General features: G+C 33.6%; 2 protein-coding genes across 2 annotated transcripts in view; one reads left to right on the top strand and one right to left on the bottom strand.

Annotated features, from left to right (window-relative positions):
• The window catches only part of LOC128546039 (POC1 centriolar protein homolog A-like), a 77,849-nt gene that overhangs the window by 50,169 nt on the left and 5,635 nt on the right, over positions 1-22,045 (top strand). The gene's annotated exons all lie outside the window — the stretch shown is intronic.
• LOC123529219 (paired box protein Pax-9-like) lies at positions 431-20,487 on the bottom strand. The gene is made up of 5 exons (XM_045309453.2): positions 20,350-20,487; positions 13,295-13,361; positions 7,819-8,039; positions 7,131-7,671; positions 431-1,342 (listed from the first exon to the last, which is right to left on the bottom strand). Exons 2-5 carry the CDS (start codon positions 13,305-13,307, stop codon positions 984-986), a joined length of 1,134 nt encoding a protein of 377 aa, XP_045165388.2. The 5' UTR covers positions 13,308-13,361; positions 20,350-20,487; the 3' UTR covers positions 431-983.

Here is a 22,045-nt window from a genome sequence, read left to right as displayed (position 1 = left end):
CTTGCTCTCGATCAAGATGTTCATTGACAAGTGCCCTTGCTCTCGATCAAGATGTTCATTGACCAGTGCCCTTGCTCTCGATCAAGACTGTATCAGTCACATGCATAATAATTACTTACAATATTCTTCCTGCTCTGATAAAAGAATCATGTCAAATATTGTTCACTCGCGTAGGTATGTTAGCATTATGAGAACTGTACCTTGTCTCTAACTGAATAGTATTATATACATTTTCAGGTAACAATCTGGACAAAATGCGTTGCTGGAAGCGCAGTTATAACCATTAGTAGATTTACTGTTATGCATTTCAACTTATAAAAACTGTATTATCAGATCCTACTTAGAGTGCTGTAAACTCAGCATCACGATAAAGAAGGACTAAGGAAGAACAACTCTTTGAAATACGTCATTTGTTTATAAAATCTTTATTGAACAAAACAAAAAGTAAACCGATAGCGTCCAATTAGAAGGAACACATCTGAATACATATACAAACGCGCTCTTCTTCAATCAAAACTAAAGGAATTGAAAGCTTTGATTATTTATCATTTCTTTTAATGGCAATATCTGAAACTGAATAAAGCAATGTAACATCACCATAATGAGTTTCCTTTTTCTTCGCAACTGAATAACGATTTCCTGCTCTAATGAAATCGGAAAAATAAATACATTTCATGATCCATTAGTTTCATTGGAATCTGAAAAGGTTAGTGCTAATTAAGGTTAATTGTGGTGAAGAAGACATAGAAAACCTCTTTATATTGAAAACTATCCAAACACTGCGACCAACCGTAAAGCTTTGCTGCAAAGTCACGGAGATAGGTCATTCATTAGAAAGGTTTACAATTAAAGACAATATACCCGAGTCACGCAACTTGCCATTTTGCTACAAGCAATCGTTGCCTTAGCAACAAAGGCGCCATTTACATTTCTGTCATTAGTTTAAAACATTAGTTTTGTATTTAGAAATAAATTCTTCTTTATCAACTAGAACAGAATCGCGTGTCGTTATGGCAACGTAAAGACAACGTTGAGGAAGCTTGTCTTGCTGTCACGTGATCATAGTTCGGTGCCATAGGTAGAGTGTACATGTTTGGAAAGAACATTTGATGGTGTTTCCACAGCTCAAGACTATGCAGTGCTCGAGAACTGTGGTACTGAAATGCACTTTTAGAAACGTTTGGTAGTAAAGGGTCAAGCGATGAACTGCTGTATAATAACTTTTTGTCACTTTCACTGTCTTTAACAATATCTTCTATAGAATGTAATGGTTTTGTTGCGGCGGGTCTGCGGAGGTCCTCCGATTGACAGCGCTGTAAACCTTTGTGTGCTAAATCATCATCTGAAAAATAAATAAAATGCATTGGCAAGACAATGTCAAAATTAAATATGATTACGAATAAATGTTAATTTACAATTATATGATGTAAATGTTCGTATTCGGATAAAATATTAAAATGAATTTCCAAGAAAGACGGTCTCAGTATTTACGTATCGTTATTAGACTGGTAGTTTCAGTTGGATTGAGTATCAATTAACAGAGCCGATTTTTGCGTGGCATGCAACATATCTAATTGAAAATCGGCCACACATGCCGCTACGCGTGCGCGTCTTGTTCGTTAATCCATGGAGGATTTCATAAATATTTTAGATGAACAGTCGCGGACGGTCGTATTTCTCCAATTATTTACCAAATGTGTGCTTTAATAGGCGATAAAATGACAATTGTCAAAATCACAGATAAAACAGTTGATAATGAATTCTACATGGGAACTTCAGTATAGAGATCTGCTCCTAAAACACAGTGGCAATGATGTCCATTAGCTTCTGATGTAGTTATCATATATTCATCAAAGATAAAATCTAAGAGAATTATTTGCTGTAGAGTAACACTTTATTGCCTCACAATTTTGTCCTTGGCCATCATGCGGCGCTAACCTAGACAAGGACGTCCCCATAAACCTGTTGTAATGGCACAATGATACAATTACGCTTTTACTAGTATAAGCTGCAATGGTAAGACATGTTGTCGTGACAACAAGAATCAGAATGGAGACTTTATTTTTAAGATGCAGACAGATTAAAATTTTCAGCTGCAGCACGAACAGGTTTATGGTGCAGCACGTATGGGTTTATGGTGCAGCAAACTTATATTAAGATCAACACACCATTTTGTTCAAAATTACAGACATTTAACATTAAGAAGGTACTAAAAAGGAAGCCCCGGCAACTGAAAGATGATTTAACTTTCAGCTAAGTTTAATATTTCCGATATCTCGGCAGTTTTTTAATAGATATGAAGCGCGCACTTGTATCCGATAATTGTAGAAATATGTGCATCCGACGAGTGTAGAAAAACGTGTATATGACAAGTTCTTTGTGACTTATTAAAATGTTTGTTTTTATTCAATACGCTTATCACGACTGTTTTTATTATTGAAGAAAAGATACCCAGTTTTACCTTAAAAGATATTCTTTAAGTGAAATATATTTTACTCTCACGTATGTCGGAGCTTTAGGCACTAACTGTGTTCAGCTTTAACACGTAATGTATTATCCGTATCTAGATATCGGTGTTGTAAATCTCTTAACTATATCTAGTGTTGTAATCTGTACGTGTTTTCAATACTGTAATTTGTATGTTTTTTTCAATGCTGTAATTTGTCTGCTTTTTTTCAATGCTGTCATTTGTATGTTTTTTTTCAATGCTGTCATTTGCATGTTTTTTTAAAAGCTGTAACTTGAATGTTTTTGAATGCTGTAATTTGTATGTTTCTCCAATGCTGTAATTTGCAAGTTTTTTTTTTCAATGCTGTAATTTATATATTTTTTCAAGTTGTAATTTATATGCTTTTTTCGATGTTGTAGTTTGTATGTTTTGCATCCTGTAATTTGTATGTTTGTTTTTCTCAATGCTGTAACTTGTATACTTTTTTCAATGTTGTAACTTCTTTGTTTGTTTTTTCATTCTATAATTTGTATGTTTTTCCAATGCTGTAATTTGTATGTTTTTTTTCAATGCTGTCATTTGTCTGCTTTTATGTGTTTGTTTTTTCCATCCTGTAATTTGTATGGTTTTTTTCAAAGCTGTAATTTATATGCTTTTTTCAATGCTGTCATTTGTATTTTTTCAAAGCTGTAATTTGCATGATTTTTTTTTCAATGCTGTAATTTGTATGTTTTTTTTTCAATGCTGTAATTTGCATGTTTTTTTTTTCAATGCTGTAATTTGCATGTTTTTAAAATGTTGCAATATGTATGTGTATTCAATGTCGTAATCTATACGTTCCTCTAGTGTTTTATCTCTTCGTGTTTCAATGTTGTAATCTGTACGTGTTTCAGTACTGTAATTTTTACGTGTTTCAAGTGCTGTAATATGTACGTGTTTTCAGTGTTTTATATGTACGTGTTTCAATACCGCAATATGTACGTGTTTCTATTGCTGTATCTGTACGTGTTTCTAGTGTTGTATCTGTACGTGTTTCCAATGCTGTAATCTGTATGTGTTTGTTTTGCTGTATCTGTACGTGTTTCCAATGCTGTAATCTGTATGTGTTTCTTCTGCTGTATCTGTACGTGTTTCCAATGCTGTAATCTGTATGTGTTACTTTTGCTGTAATATGTACGTGTTTCTAATGCTGTATCTGTACGTGCTTCTATTGCTGTGTCTGTACGTGTTTCTAGTGCTGTGTCTGTACGTGTTTCTAATGCTGTATCTGTACGTGTTCTAGTGCTGTATCTGTACGTGTTTCTAATGCTGTATATGTACGTGCTTCTATTGCTGTGCCTGTACGTGTTTCTAATGCTGTATCTGTATGTGCTTCTATTGCTGTGTTTGTACGTACTTCTATTGCTGTGTCAGTACGTGCTTCTATTGCTGTATTTGTACGTGTTTCTAATGATGTATCTGCACGTGCTTCTATTGCTGTATCTGTACGTGTTTTTAGTGCTGTATTTGTACGTGTTTCTATTGCTGTATCTGCACGTGCTTCTATTGCTGTGTCTGTACGTGTTTTTAGTGCTGTATCTGCACGTGCTTCTATTGCTGTGTCTGTACGTGCTTCTATTGCTGTGTCTGTACGTGTTTCTATTGCTGTGTCTGTACGTGCTTCTATTGCTGTATCTGCACATGCTTCTATTGCTGTATCTGTACGTGCCTCTATTGCTGTGTCTGTACGTGCTTCTAATGCTGTGTCTGTACGTGTTTTAGTGCTGTATCTGCACATGCTTCTATTGCTGTGTCTGTACGTGCTTCTATTGCTGTATTTGTACGTGTTTCTAATGCTGTATCTGCACGTGCTTCTATTGCTGTGTCTGTACGTGTTTTTAGTGCTGTATCTGCACGTGCTTCTATTGCTGTGTCTGTACGTGCTTCTATTGCTGTGTCTGTACGTGTTTCTATTGCTGTATCTGCACGTGTTTCTATTGCTGTATCTGCACATGCTTCTATTGCTGTGTCTGTACGCGCTTCTATTGCTGTATTTGTACGTGTTTCTAATGCTGTATCTGCACGTACTTCTATTGCTGTGTCTGTACGTGTTTCTATTGCTGTGTCTGTACGTGCTTCTATTGCTGTATCTGCACATGCTTCTATTGCTGTGTCTGTACGTGCTTCTATTGCTGTGTCTGTACGTGTTTTAGTGCTGTATCTGCACGTGCTTCTATTGCTGTGTCTGTACGTGTTTTTAGTGCTGTATCTGTACGTGCCTCTATTGCTGTGTCTGTACGTGTTTCTAATGCTGTATCTGTACGTGTTTCTAGTGCTGTATCTGTACGTGTTTCAATACCGTAATCTGTACGTGTTTCTAGTGCTATATAATTATGTACGTGTTTCTAATGCTGTAATATGTACGTGTTTTAGTCCTGGAAATTGTACGTGTTTTCAAAGCTGTAATTTGTACGTGTTTGAGTGCTGTATTTAAACGTGTTTTCAATGTTATAATATATACATGAGGCTCATCCATCATGCTTTAATCCTTCCACCTTTATGATTATTGATTTGTCATCTTCCATTTAAAACAGGGTAACAAAAACATTTGCAGTTGTCAGCTCACCAAAGGTTTTCCTAAATTATCTGATAATCTGGCATTAAATGTGTAATAACTTCATGAGAAAACTACTGTTTTAATGAATTAATCAAATATTAATACGGCTGTCACACTCTCTCTGAGAATTTCCTGCCCAGTCGCTGCAACATTGATGAGAATGTTAGAAATAGCTCGTCAATGTGTCACACCATTAGACCATATCTTATAACATAATAAACAGGTGTCACTCTTCTACCGTTTGATTAAATACTCAAACATCACTAAATACCCACAAAATAGCAAGTAGTTCATTGATAACTAATACCTAGATAAGCACCTAACGTTTTATTGCGCATTTCACGTTTTATACCGTCCAATAAATACGGGTTTGACGGTAATATAATCTGCATAGATGACATTATGGGGTTAGAGAGAATTAACTGGATTAGTGCTTGTGTATCTATTTTGTGTGATATTTATGAAGTACTCAACATTTAATGATGGCACTGTTGACAATTATCTTCTTTTCAAAACCACCTGTTGTTCAATATGAAATAAGAAGCAAAGGTACGTGCATGTTTTAGCTTAACCGAGCTGTCTTTTTCAAAGTAATCCGTAAACTGCAGAAAATCACAATACACGTATTTTCTGGCAGACATGAGTTACAAATTCAGCTGGTTTCACGCATGATTATATGAAAAAATCTCAATAATTCTGATATTAATTTAATAATTATGTATAGCTTAGGAATTACCAGAATTCTGTATTAATGGATGTTGGCAACATGCATTTTATCTTATTTTTAACTACAATATTTGTGGAAATGACTATTTCAGTTTAAAAAAAGTAAACTTTGATCCAATTTTAAATGATATTATTTCAATATTTACGAGCTGCCAGGGAACTATTATTCATTTTGCATTAATGTTAAATTAAGCAACATTTAACAGATCGTTTAAAAATTCAAACACACGGACACGTGATATAATGGTTTAAGTAAAGTAACAACAAATCCTTGAATCTGAACATGAAGCCGATGTCTTACTTGAAACAAATGATTTCTTTTCTCATCATTTTGATTAAATCATCAACTAGATAGTCACAGAGCACGTTGTATGTATTTAATAACGAAAAATCGAATAATTATCTTTTGCGATAAATTAAAACATTTCACAATTTTATTTAAAAGTATTAATGCGAAAATATGCCATTTTAACCGAACTGTTAATTTATATTCTCATGGTCGTTTGCGTAGAAAATCATCCATAACGTTGCTACAACAGACGTAAATTACACAAAGGCGAAGTAATATTTCACAGTATTGATTTGATAACATGTAGCAAGAATTATGAGAATTTTGTGGTTTAAGTAGTTAATCTTAAAAGTAATGACTAAATATATTCGTTTGAATCTGACAGGTAGATAATTTTATACCCTCATTTAACAAATAAAAAGGCAACCCGCGATAACGTATTATGTCTCCTTCTGGATCATGACGAGGCAAGAAAAACAACTTTACTGATTTCGTATCACATATTTGGGAGTTGTTTTTAACTCACACCACACACTTAGATATAATTACATGTTCTCCTAACTTAAAATTTGTAATTTCTTCCCTTGATTTCATTGTAACTATATGCATTATTACATTCGTCTACGCTTTGGGTGTTTTCGTCTAGCTTTCAACTTGACATTTCTTGTACTATGGGTGTTGTCTTAAAGGCTGATATTTATTACTAATTGCGTAACTTCTGAAACGAAGCGAATAACTACTTCTTGCAGGATTACCAGTCTGACAAGTTGTAGACAGCGAAAAGGACAAGGACTGGTATCGCATATAATAAAGGGCCGCATACCATTCTCAAAATTCCCATCGCTAAAACAGCTGGAATTACCGCTCTCAAATTTCCCCTCTTTTCAATTACTGCGACCCTATACTCAATAATTGAAGTATTCGCTACTGTCCTCCTATTTATTATAGGGACAAAACACGGACGTTAAGCGCCCAATAAATGATTCATGGCTAACAAAATCTTCTTTATTTCATCAATAATTTACAAGCAATTACTGTAATCGACTGTAAATATTGAAATAAAACGATACCTTTTGTGATTTTCCCGTCTTGTTTATCGTCTGTCTTGCCACTGTAATTCAAACTGTCACATCTCAATCTTTTGCTTTGGGCTGATGTACTCATTTCGTCCTCTGATAATTGTCTTTTTCTATCATTTACAAGATGGATAGATTCTATGTCTTTAAGTGAACGTTCCGGTAAGTTGTTGTCATGGGGAACTTCCCCTGGTTCCAGAGGGGGTGGTAAAGGTTGAACAAGTCGTGGGTATGAGAGTCCAGGGATACTTAATGGGTATAGAGCCGCTGGATTGTGTCTTTGGTATAAAGCCTGGAGGGTAGGTGAGGGGATCGGAGGATAGAACACAGATGGCATGTCATTTGATAATACGCCATCACTATTAAAAGCGCCGGCATTGCGAAGTATTCTATTTATAGAACTGATGCTTGGAATAGACTGGTCGTCACAAATTCTTTGAGAAAGCAGATAATCTCGAATCTCCCAGGCAAATATTGACGGGTTTTCTTTCTTCAACTGCAGAATCTTCCGAACTACTAGAGGCGTGGCAACTTGCTACAATAAAAACAAAATATGTCCATCACATGCTAATATTCTTGCATATTAATTATTATTATTTGGCAGAAATTCAGTGGATTTTATGTTGAACTGCCTCGTAAAATACTGATGAAATATTTTCAAATTGATGTTACTGGTTTTTACCTTGGGTTTGTTCCCACCAATGGATCCTGGCTTTATGGAGCCTGTCTCATAGTACCGTGTCAAAATCTTGCTAACGCATCCATGGGAAACCAGCAGTTGGCGGGAAATATCACATGGTCTGACACCCATGTGGGCCAGTTCTACTATACGCCGTCTCACGTGATCTGGTAAAGGTCGGCCATTAACAAATACCCCTCCTAGCTGATTTACACCAGTTTGACCTGAAATATACTTACATGTATGTAAGGAGATCGGCTGACGAGAGCTTCAAGAAACCGAATGAAATAACAATATCAATGCTGTTCAAAAGTTAATTATTCCTTATCAAACATAATCAACTTGGACGTTTGTGTAACGCTTTTACCTCGCAAAGTTCACTCTCTATTTTTGATGATAATTATGTTTTGTTTTGTCATTTTGAATCCATATTACAACAATAATTAGATAATATATATGTATCGGGGTAATAATCGTCACGATGCCAGAAAATATCAGATTTATTGGTCAAACGCAGGTTAAATTGCTATTTCATTAAAATTAAATTACTTTAACATTACGCTAGTCACGTGTCATCTAAGAAACCAAGTATCTGATTACGTCATTGATTGTTTAGGCATGCGCAAACTATCCGAAATATGGTATTTTACAGAATGAAGCCGTCCCGGGTTAATGAACTGTGAACCCCTGATTAAAGTTATCTTAAATTTTTTGGACACAAAAATATCGCCAGATAACAATACTATCAGACTCGCATGGCTCTGCACAATACTTCAGGAATAAATTAAGAGGGGAAAACATTTTCTTTCAAGTTCAGCGGGGAAATGACAGTTCAAGCAAACAAAGTTACCAATCTTATCTAGATTTCCAGGAAATTCGGGTACTGTAATGTTCCCTTTGTTACCTGCGGGCCGCAGGTATACTGGAAAGCAACAAGTAGTGTAGCACATGGGTGTTTTCACGTGATTTTTTTACCGACGATGGCTAATCGCATTTGTGGAACGCCGTTTTTGCAATATAACTTGTAGCAACAATTTATTAACAATATTAAAAAATCAGTTTTTGATACTGTTTCAGATATTGATTTAGTATTGTATTTAAGACTTTAGTGAACTGGTTGTTTGCAACTTGCTGATTAGTTCGCCAAAAAAATCTTTATCTTGATTAACAGACGACAGATTCTTTAACAAGTGGAGGTACTTGATGAATAATACACGAACTTCAATGTTAAAGATAAGCGTTCATAAATATTTTTTTTAAAAAGTTAAAAACAGTGAGCATGTACACAAAAATGAGCCATGCACACAAAACTGAGAACAAGACAAGTAGAAATTGCAAGTGCATCGACAGCATCCTGACTGACCTTTAGCCTGCTGGCGGCAAGTGATTCTGTCTAAACGACCAGTGCAGACCAAAATCAGCCAGCACGTCCGAGTAGGCTGATCATGGTCTTCACTGTTCGCTATTCAGTGTCAGTAATTTTTAAGTGGTACTACCCAAATGAAATGATGGACCGATTTATTTTAGAAATTTATCAGGGTAAAACTTAATTTAACGGACTCATTTATAAGACGAAAATATTATTATAAAATTACATGCTTTCAGACACGTATTGATGATAACAAGTTAATATCAGTTTCAGAACATCAAGTTTGAAGAAAAAAAAATCACCTACAAAACCTGCACCGTATTATCTTTAAGTGGTAGTATTATTAGATTAAATATGGACATAAGCTATGGCAGCGAGAAAAATGTTAGCCTTTTCGCAAATTTTAGCTGACAGTAAATTGATGGGAAAACGTTTTAGATATGTCCGAATTCCGGCAAGTCAGTCACTAAGGAGCTCAGGAATTCGATGATTCCGGCAAGTCAGTCACTAAGGAGCTCAGGAATTCGATGATTAGATACAGTTCATTCACGTGGATCTGTAGACCTGTGCACTTCCAAATATCAGAAAATCTACCTCGGCCAAAAAAGGCAGTTTTGTTGAATCGTGTGTATATTCTGTCAATCTTTTCAGACAACTTATGTGTTTAATATCGTGCAAGTTGTCAGTATTTCAAACTTTGTATTGATTTTTACCTTGATGCTAACAGAAAATGATTAAAAAGGCATTTATTATATTTCAATTTGATCATTAATTATGTCTTAATTGAGCAATTGTTTTTACAAGAAATCTGTTCTCAAATTATTATCTGTTTGAAATATGTTATCTGTATTGTTGTAATTAGACAAATCAAGTTCTCCGAAAAACTAAAACGCGGATTCTACGATCATAAAATCGTTCTAACTGCATCGCCGTAAATTATGACCCAGGGCAATAGCACAGCACATATGTTTAATCCTTAAAGTAGCTATATCTGCCGTATATCCGGCTGAGATGCATTAAGGTCTGTCATTTTTCTACTTTAAATTGGACATCGATAGAAAGATGAGGTGATAAAATATTTAAAATCGATTTTCAATAATAAAACAACAATGATCAAGAATGACTTTGCATGTTAAAAGAAATTTTAGTAATGCAGAATCTTAGTAGCTGAAAAATTAATTTTAATATTAATGTTTTCTCCGTATCGCACGGGACGGCACTATCTGCCGTGATCCGGTACTATCTGCCGTGATCCGGTACTATCAACCGTGATCACAAACAATTAAGATTATTGTACTGGCGAATGTTTGTCTGTAACGTCTTAAGACCCGTAAAAAAGTAAAATGTTATGGTTCTTTCACGGATATGCTCGTATCGAAAATAACAAAATAAATTGTGGTTCGATTTAGTGGTATAAAATGATGTGATATCGCTCTACCTACTGTGGCGACAAAGCTTTCAAACTTAATTTAATTGACAAGCATAAATATGATTTTCTAAATATGACATATAAAAACATATCAGACAACTTTTGACATGTCTACTTCATGCCTAGTTTAACTATTTAATTACTTTCATAATACATCTAGCGTATGAGTATGAGAATAAACATTTTATGTTGATTGACAAATAGTTCCACTATAGTATATAATACAACAACATGAGTCTGAGAATTACTATTTTCTGTTAATTGAAAAATAGTTCTACTATATAAAATATCTAGGGTTTGAGTTTTATGTCAACTAAAAATAGTTCCACGATATTAAGATATAGGGTATAAGTTTGTGATTAAAAGTTTGTTAATTGAAAAATAGTACCACGATATAAAATATTCAGAGTATAATTATTTGTCAATTAAAATAAAATTTAAGTTCTTAAACGAATTTATATTTTATTTTAAATGACAAATAATTCCACTAAATAAGATATAGAGTATGGGTTTGATAAGTATAATTTCATGTTCATTGACAAATAGTTCCACTTTGTAGAATATTTAGAGCATGAGTTTGAGAATTATAATTTATGTTGACTGAAAAAAAGTTCCGCTATGTAAAATATCTAAAGTATGAGTTTGAGAATAATCATTTTGTGTTTACTGACAAGCAGTCAGAACAGATCAGAACAGAACAGAACAGCACATATACTTTATTCGATTTGTACAGACTACAAAATCTGTATATTAACAAATTAAGTTTCAACAATTATAGTACTGAGTATCAAAAATATATAGGGTATGAGTTTGAGTTTGAGAATAATCAATTAAAGTTAACAGAAAAAAATAACGATATTAAAATTATAGGGTATGATCGGAGAATTTTTTTATAAATTCATGTTAATTGAAAAATAGTTCAACAATATAAAAGGTGTCAGTTTGAGAACAATCATTTTATGTTAACTGGAAAAAAAAAAACGATATGTAGGGTATTAGCTTGAAAAGTATAATTTTATGTTAATTTACAAATAGTTCCGACATTTTAAATAAATATTAAAGGTATGAGTTTTGAGTAATTGAAAAATAGTTCTTTGATATTAAATATATAGGGCTCGGGTTTGAGAATCATAGTTTTTTGTTAACTGATAAATAGTTTCACGAAATAAAATAGCCAATCTATTATCTTTAAAAACACTATTCTTGTTGCAATAATATTAAAGTGTGGTAGTTAAAGAAAGAATGGATGTGCCAAAATATTCTTATTCAGTTAAAAAAAAGGATCGATTATAAAACCATGTACATTTGTATTATACTAGTAATATATATTGGCGACTGATCACATTTTGACCTGAAGTGAACATTCTTCTAGCATGTATAACCTGTTTTAAATTTACTTTTTACCCCTTATCATACTTGACACGGCTGATTCTGCCTTTGCAACCAGTGTACATCAAGATCAGCCTGCACATCCGTGCAGTCTGATCATAATCTGCTCTGTTCGCCATTCAGTCAGTACTTTTTTGGTAAGCACCCCTTTAGACAGTTAATGTTACTGTCCAAATTGAAAGATGGACAAGTTCATTACAGAAATTTAGCAAGTTAATGGTTAACGCTTTAGAGACATTGTAACAATGTTAATCATACAACAGTAATTTTTAGATATTATGAAGAAAACAGAACGAATATAACATTAGATCATTTCCTGATAAACACAATGTTTATAACATAGTTTAGTGCCATGGAAAGGCTTCAGTTTTCCAGAGAAACTTATTACATGTGCAGTTCTTTTCCAATGTACTGTATGATTTCTGAATACATGTATTTTATTAAATACATGTACACCTAGTACAGTCCAGTTTCAGATCTGTAACCGTGAAAGACGAATGAGCCATAGATAGTAATCGAACCGCTTCGGTTTTTATCGTAGTAATAGCATAAAACGATCAAATCTTTGACATTTAATATTAGTAATAATTTAACAATAAATTGATATCATTTAATTCAGTATCATACCGTTCCATGATACGCTGTTTGTAATTTGATGAAAATGTAAAAACCTGTTATCTGAAGTGTCATATAAAACGTGAAATATATATAACGTTTTATGTCGTGACAAATGTTTACGTCCGTGACAAATGTTTAATATAAAAAAAAAAACCAACAAAATACCTTACTAAATTACAACTGAGAAAAGTTTTTTCAAGTTTAATAAAAAAAAAATTCAAAGGAATGACAGAGTTAACAGGTAAAACTATCTCTGATTTCTTGAGAGGCGGAATTGCCCTGCTCTTTGCTGGCGTGAAACATTATTATTTACTTAATTTATAGAGCGTATTTGGCCTAACATGTATCAACTTGAATTATTGGCAAATATCGGAACTCTAAAAGTTGCTATAGTCTGATTATGTATTTCAACGTCTGTCTGAAAGATGCATGAACAAGTTTCTATTTACATTTGTGTCACATAGTAATGACACTAGATTAGGCAATCAGGCAATCATAAAAAGAGCATAAACGCCCCGCACATGATGCCGCCCATCCCTGGATTCGAACCTGAGACCTCCTGATTGAAACACATCTGAAAGCTAGCCGGGTGCTTTGTTTCAACCATGACATTGCAAGACTGGATTATAACATACAAGAATGCCTCATAAAACAAAGTTTTTAGCTCTACTCACCTGTGTGCGGCATGCTTTGATTTATTTCACCTTAATGACGCCTACACGATGACTATCGCACCAGGATCTGAAATACATAAAACCTATTGAGCAATTAAAGGTTTTAAATATTTAAAGCAAGTCTTAAATGGTTACGGCCATTTTGAAAACTTCATCATGTAAGCGTATAATTGCCTTTATTCACGCACTGCTTAAACTGTAAACTGTAAAGTGCTGCTACCAGGCCAATTTATCTAGTCAATTTGAGTTGTAAAACGAGAGAGGGAAAATTATCCATGATATAATTTTATTTTTATTATTTAAAGCAAGTTCAGTCCCTACAAATTAAGCTATTTAAGTGTTGTTACACTATAATATCAATATATCATATATCAAGTTTAAAACTTGAATTAATCCTTTTTTCAGTTTCTTACTAGCAGACATATGTATATGCAAATGTATATGTCAATATAGAACCCGTTTCAAACACATTTCAAAACTCAACTATACGAAAGGAAAGTGACTTTATTATTATATTATGTTATTAGATAAAATATCATAGGAATGTATGATACTAAATGTAGAACTTGCAATCTATATTGCTCCTTTGATTATAAAACGAGTGCTGACTCTCTGTTTAAGTCATCAGACATTTCCAGTTTTAGTTTTATGAAAAGCGGACTATTCCGAATAAATTTTATGCAACATGACTTTTCATAATTTTACAGCGTAGAATATCTAAATTATGGAAATGTTCCATTTTTTCAGGATTCAGAATGATCAAGATTTAAGCTGATTAATATTTTACAATTTTTAAAATATTTTTGTAGTATCTGAAAAAAGTTAAACTGTCCTTGCCTTTCACCATATCCAATAAATGAAATAATGCACATATATTCCTGCAACTGGCTTCTGTAATGCATCTACAACACAACAACCAACTTCTGTTAAGCAAATACATGTATTAAACAGCAACCGGCTGTTGTAATGCATGTGAAACAGAGCAACGGGCTTTTATAATGCATATATAATACATCAGACGGCTTCTATAATGTATATATACCACAACAACCAGCTTCTATATTGCATATACACCACAACAACCAGCTTCTGTAATGCAAAAACACCACAGCAACCGACTTCTGTAATGCATATACACAGCAACAACCGGCTTCTATAATGCATATACACCACAACCAGCTTCTGTAATGCATATACACCATAGCAACTAGCTTCTGTAATGCATATACACCATAACAACTAGCTTCTGTAATGCATATTTAATGTAACAACCAACTTCTGTTAAGCATAATGTTATGCATTATATTAAACAGCAACCGGCTTTTGTAATGCATGTGTAAAACAGCAACTAGCTTCTATAATGCATACATAATACATCTGTCATACATCTATAATGCAGCAAACGGCTCCTGTAATGCATATACACCACAACAACCAGCTTCTGTAATGCATATACACCACGGCAACCGGCTTCTGTAATGCATATACACCACGGCAACCGGCTTCTGCAATGCATATACACCACCGTCAACCAGTTTCTGTAATGCATATACACCACAGCAACCAGCTTCTGTTATGCATATACACCACGGCAACCGGCTTCTGTAATACATATACACCACAACAACCAGCTTTTGTAATGCATATACACCACAACAACCAGCTTTTGTAATGCATATACACCACAGCAACCAGCTTCTGTTATGCATATACACCACGGCAACCGGCTTCTGTAATACATATACACCACAACAACCAGCTTTTGTAATGCATGTACACCACAGCAACCAGCTTCTGTAATACATATACACCACAACAACCAGCTTTTGTAATGCATATACACCACAGCAACCAGCTTCAGTAATGCATATATAATACAGAAACCAACTTCTTTTTTTCGCGCTTACAGTAACATCCCCACCAATAAATTGCCGAGCGCTATAAGTGCTTTTAACGTAAGTTATTAATTTTTAAGACGCTTTTAGCAATTATTAATACAATAAAAATGACCCGTGTCGCCGCTTTTATCACTCATCAGTTTTTGATTCATATTAATCGTCTAGGGTTTATATCGATCAGAAAAATGATTTTTCAGTTCGTTTTGAACGAAGTCCATCTTGAAACGACTATGTGATTTTAAACATCTATTTTTTTTTCATGCGTTTTTAACGTCCTTTTTTTCTTCTTTGTCTTGTGTACAGAAGAAAATTATTTCTTGTACGTTCTTTGAACATGTCCCTTAATTGTTTCTTTTAAGTTAAATTCAAGAAGGGATAGTTTACGTTATAACAATATAACAATTAGGCCAATTTATCGCCATTTGAAATTTTCATTGCTTTCGTTTTAAGCGTTTGAACTGGTTAGATAGATCGAATCTAGAGTTATGACCCGTAAATATTAGTATAATTGAAATGTTTAAAATATTATTAAGCCATCATTTACATTCTTTGCTTCCATCAGAAGATTTAGATGGTAAATCAACGCGTTTCAAGGATGAATACATTTTCAAAAATTGTTTCCGAAGGTATGGAAATGTTTTACCATTTTTACGTGTTTTTAATGAATTACGCCTGTTAAGCTCGTGTTATGTTTTATTACATTTATTACACAGGAATTTAAAAAAAATAAACGTTTATGATGCATTACAAGTGTTAAAAAGTCCCCGTATATTTCTCACGCTTTATTTTCAATAATTCGATAAATTGAAAGATTATGGGCTTTTTGCTTTAACTGATGACGTTCATATTGGAGCCAATTGCGATATTTAAGTATGACTCAATCTGTTGTATGTAGTGACTAAGTATTAGATAAATTATTGATATTTTTTTTTATAATGGTGTCAGTAACTTTTGTGCCAGCCTGTACACATGCTCGTGTGTAATCTCTAATCTGAGCCCGATTTTCTTGTATGACACAATGTTTCGCCACTAGAAATCATCTGGTATCTAGATACAAATATCAACTTTCACAATTACTTAAAACATTTTATGTATTTTCAACTGTTTAATTAGAGACAAGGTATCAGGAAGGGTCGTGAATTCTTTGTACTAACATTGTTATAATAATGTTATAAAACTGAAATAAAAATACGATAAAAACGTTATATCAAATGACAGATGGTGGTAATACATCCAATTTCATAAAAATCGATGTTATAAATTTATTACTTTTGGAAAAGTAAAAATATTCACAAGCAAATCCCCTTAATATTAGAAGAATCCGTCATTAATCTTTTTTATACTTCCAGTAGTTATTATCATATATATTCTGGGTACTTTTCAATAATCTCAGTAAAGACTTTAGGTCTGTCTGACTTTCATACCGCGCGGATGTTACAACGCAAAATACCTGCTGCGGTAACTTATGTCAACAAAATAGTAGGAATTTACACATGCTAAGACGCACAGTAGAATTTGCACAAGCTAAGACACACGGTTGCTAAAGGTAAATGAAGACATGACCAGTCAGTTTCATAGTAGAGCATTTATTCATAAATCAAAATACCATATTTTTTATGTGTATATATATATCTTTTTATTGTTTGTTTTGTTTCGTTGGGTTTAACGTCGCACCGACACAATTCAGGTCATATGGCGACTTTCCAGCTTTGATGATGGAGGAAGACCCCAGGTGCCTTTTCGTGCATTATTTCATCTCGGGCGGGCACCTTGGTAGAACCACCGATCTTCCGTTAGCCAGCTGGATGGCTTTCTCACATGAAGAATTCAACGCCCCGAGTGAGACTCAAACCCACATCGGTGAGGGGCAAGTGATTTGAAGTGAGCAACTTTAACCACTCGGCCACGGAGGCCCTCGCTTTTTATTGTGCCGTCTGAATATTACTACTATATTAATGGTCAAGTCCATTACGAGTAATTATAGGTGAATCCAATGTGCGGAAATCCTCACGAGGAACTATTTATGGCAAGAATGAGCAGTGACGTCATTAAAATAATATAACATGGCCGCGGCATTTAACGGAAGTGCAAAAGCAACAGAGATGCAGCAAATATAAAAACTAAAACATCTAAAAGATTAACTATTTTCACAAATTGGAATTAATACCAAAACGATTGTTGCCTCTCAGGTACCATAATATGGCGTTTATTCGGCCAAGGAAATGTGATAACAACAGAGAACGACGGTTTTATATGTTTTAAAGGAGTTAAAGTTGAGATCCCAAGTAGTGGTTTATGACCCAGGTTTTTGATGAATTATTCGGTATGCTCAACTTATGTTGTAAATGCCAGCAATTAACTGTATGTAAATTCTGGAAATATGCCATATACTAAGTATAGGGCAAATTAACTCTGAAAACAATTTAAATAAGCTACAAAAATGTGCGAATTTGTTATTCAGTTTCTTATCTATTTAACAGAAAAATTTCGCGCTCAAATCTGTAAAAGCCAGACTCTACATTAATTATTAATTTTACAAACTTTCAGTGGTATAATAAGAGCAAACATATTTTATAACAATTTTGAAAACACTTTTAGTAAAAGTCTTCTGACCTGAAGCAAAACCCGAAGTTTTAGAACTCTTGAAAAGGCTAAGACAGACTTCGGAGAAGCTTTTCTGCAACAAGGTCACTACAGGATCAAGTCTGCTCTGTCGGCGCAATGTTCATAAAATGAATCTTTTTTGTTCGTAAGTCACAGATTTTTTACATACATAACTGCAAACTGATTTCTTAAGCTAGAAGAAAGTTTGGTACAATTTTCTATTGCCGACGCACAGAGGAAATTAACGGACAATATATGGTCTGGACGTAGGCTCGATCAGAAATATCACATGTCAACATGGCAAAATAATTGGTAATCAGAAAATGAATAAAGATGTAATCTTGTGCAAAATAATCAGTACAATCACACTGTCATTACAACATTTGTAATTCTGTGAGAGGTCTTTGCGAAACTCACCGACTCTAAAGTAAAACAACATTTGTTCGCTTTTGTCTGTTTGTTTTTGAGAAATTTTATGATTATTACATCAACTTCTGTTCACACATATACCAATGCATATTAAGCATACGGCACGTACGTAGATCGCTGCGCACGCAGACGGTTTCGAGACTTCTGCGAACGCAGACAATGAAAATTGCCGGAAGTGTGCACGCAGTCGAAGATCATTACCGGAAGCTTGTTCCGTTGGAAGCCGCAACCACAATTAAAGTTGGAAAATTAAATCATTTATGTGGGAGCTGATTGGATCTGTCTGTTACGAGACAAGGCATTACCAAATTAAAAATATATGAAAAACAGTTGCCTAATTTGAAACAAATCTGTTACATTTTAACTCCATTATTTTAGAAAGATAGGGATATCAATCATGGAAGCACGAATGCAAAATGATAAGTTACATCTTTTTTTAGAGACAAATGAAAAGGTGTTTTAGAGAACACCTTTCTATATACGTCTGTTTAACTAATCAGATAAAAACTCATTTTGATAAAAATCTATTGTAGTAATCAGATGTTTGTAATTTATACAATTTATACTTAAATTAAGAAAAGTCACAGATGAAAAGCGTGACTTACGACGGCTTTAGTTCAACGTGGCTGTACCAAAGATGACGTTAACGGAAAACAAGACTATTTAAAAGCGCAGTTGAGGAATATCTCGATTTTTAAGCGAACCAAGGTGACTTCCCACAAAATGTATCTTTATAGAATCAGTTCGAAAGCAGAACTTGTGAAGTAATGAAAGTTTATATATGTTGTTATGAAAAGCTAAATGTTTTAATAGCATACGTATTTAAATATGTTTAAACATTTACATATCTTATTTCAATATCTCCACTACTTTTTGAATTCGGAAACGTAATATATACATAGATATATATACAAGAATATCAACATACTTTATTAAATATGATTTATAGATTCTACAGATTATACGGAACTTATATATATATACATTTAGAAGCTTTGGTAGCAGGCATTTTCTTTCTTTCTCGACTAGGCTTAGAAATATTTCATGGATATATCTACGCTTGATCAGCTATTGAACTTTTCGTTATTCCGTGTAAAGAATCTTTACAATTATACCATTTCTCGTGTATGAAATATATGTTTTGGTGTGTAATATATATCTTTATATAACTTCTTTATTATAATGTGAATTGTATGCTTCTCATCTTACGGTGGAATAAAAGACATACGTGTCCTAGTATTAATATTGAACATTAATCCCGAAGAATATGGCCGTCAAAAACTCTCTAAAACATAATATCTTACGAAAGTAAAAAAAAAATAATTCTTTAAAAAAAAAAACCTTTCTAAATAAATACAAATCGAAACACAAGTAGTAAAAAGCAATTATTTGAGAATATTGACGAAATGGTACCAAACTTCAACAACACCATAACGCTCTTATGTTTTTTTCAAAACAACACTCTATAGCCAAAATATACAATTATCTTATAAAATTCACAATCAAACATGAATACATATTACTTACATATATCAAAACCAAACCATATCTTAGAACCAATGTCTCTATCTTCCGGGAAAATTGAGATATATATAACACCACAACATATAATTATATTACATTTTTCATTAGCACATCTTTGATTAGACTCATGCATGCAAAACAAATATGCAAAATAAATTCCCGAATAAACACCCGGGGTAAAATTTAAATTTATCCTCTATTAATATTAGCTGTAAATTTATTCAAATTTGTTTACAAAGATAAAATCGACATGCTTAATACTCGTGTCATCACAAACTACATTTTTTGCTATCAAAATGTCATAATCGGCAAGAAAAACTTTAATATATCCCAGTATACATCATATTTTCCAATTTTATAGTGAAATTTTAAGTGCATAGTATTTAATAAAATAGATTAAATTCATGATAAAATCTTCTCTTTTCCAATCCATTTCGTTAAGCGTCTAGAAGAATACTTTTTCTACTTATCCAAAGTTCTATCTTCGAAATAAATAGTTATTAAGGTTGTTAAAACTATTACAGATATACATAAGCAATTATTGTGTAATAAATTTACGCTTCCCTCTATAAGGGACACTGCAAAACACAAAATACTTACATGGTGTAGTTGAATGAATTTGCAAAATCTGCACGAATTTAAATAAAAACCATGCACAAACTAGAAATCTTTTTACTGTATACGTATGAATCCAGGGCATTTAATGGTTAAACGTAAGTTTTCATGGTATTATTTCTACCGAAACTGGAAAAGAGCGCGTGGCCATGATACGCTTCATGTATGCACGTTCTCGCCCCATCATTGCCCTAAGCCAATCAGAATACAGCTTTCATTTAGAATCGGATATTAACTCCGCAGCCGTTACAATACAAATCATTTACACTGGTTTATTTCACCTCATGAATTTTTAAAGCATATCGAAAGCGCGGATTGGTAAAGGCGAACAAATTAGGAGAAATCGTGCGCGATGAAAATAAAGAAATGATCAAAATGTCTCATTGTGACCAAGACAGATGTTTTAACGAAGTCTTGAGTCTAACTGATTTGAGAAGTAATTAATCTTAATGCCTATTCGCGCACTTCTTGAAGAATTTATCTTGGAGCTAGTTAGATTGAAGAAATTATTGACAGCATGAAAGTATCTGAAACACACTTAAATATCTTACTTCTCTAATAAACTGTCGCCATTTTTGCATTTGTTAATCCTGATAAGGTAACTATAATTATGTATTGGAGAAAGAACGATGAATTTTAGATTTAAAACAATTAGTTTCGAAGTGTCATCAGTTAGTTAGTAATTTCTGATTGACTATGCCCTTTGGATGGACGCGACTCGAAGTCTTAAGACTTTTCAGCTCATACTGGTAGTTGCAGTTGCTAAAATATATGTTACACTATAAATATTGCTGCTTATATCGTGACAAAACATTATACAGTTGAAGTACATTTTCCTGTTTAAGAGAAGTATACCTTCACATGTACTGGATCCTTAAGATACTTTGTATCAGATACATTAGCAAGATACGTTACTACTATGTAAGATAGTCCTAAACAACGTTTTAACAACAACACATTCGAAAGGCAAAACGTGCTTTTAGTACAAGCGATACAATTCTGGTTAGACACGTCAGTTTGTGCCCGTATTATATCTAAATACCTCATCAGGGTACACAAATGTTCTGGCTGATTTCTGCCGTTTCGTGTCTTCGTGTTCTATACTATGGAGATCTGAAGTTTTTGTAAATGTACTTTATGAAAATGATGCAATTTGACAGTTGTGCAGGTAGTGTGCGCGGCCTTATAGTTATTCTGCGCACGTGTATTGAAACTTGTCTTAGTGCCTTCGTAGGCTCAGGACTAGGACACGAGACGAAAGGAAAACAAATTGCCGATTCGTCGTATCTGTGACCTCGTTGCCTTGGGGCGAAGACACGAGGATACGAAAGAACAGAACAGAACAGAACATACATTTTATTTTGACTTGTACATAGTACATCATCATATACACACACACACATATATATATATATATACTGTTCAATTAAACATGTTATCACATGTAAAAGTGTAAGCTGATTTAGTGTTGAGGATGAACAATACTTGCGATTTTATAAAAAAAAGCAATTATTTGAAAGAACGACAAACTTACGAATTGTTGTGTTTTCAATTCTTCATGTGCGTTGGGCGAAGACACAAGGACACATAACAACAACAAAGCTGCCGTTTTGTTTAGCCTTCATGTCCTCGTGTATTCGAGGCGAAGACACAAAGACACGACAAATAAAGGGCGAAAACA

The sequence above is a fragment of the Mercenaria mercenaria genome, chromosome 13 (genome assembly GCF_021730395.1).
Source record: "Mercenaria mercenaria strain notata chromosome 13, MADL_Memer_1, whole genome shotgun sequence".
NCBI classification, from domain to species: domain Eukaryota; kingdom Metazoa; phylum Mollusca; class Bivalvia; order Venerida; family Veneridae; genus Mercenaria; species Mercenaria mercenaria.
Note: the sequence above shows the minus strand (reverse complement) of the source record. Positions and strands in the feature narration are given on the sequence as shown.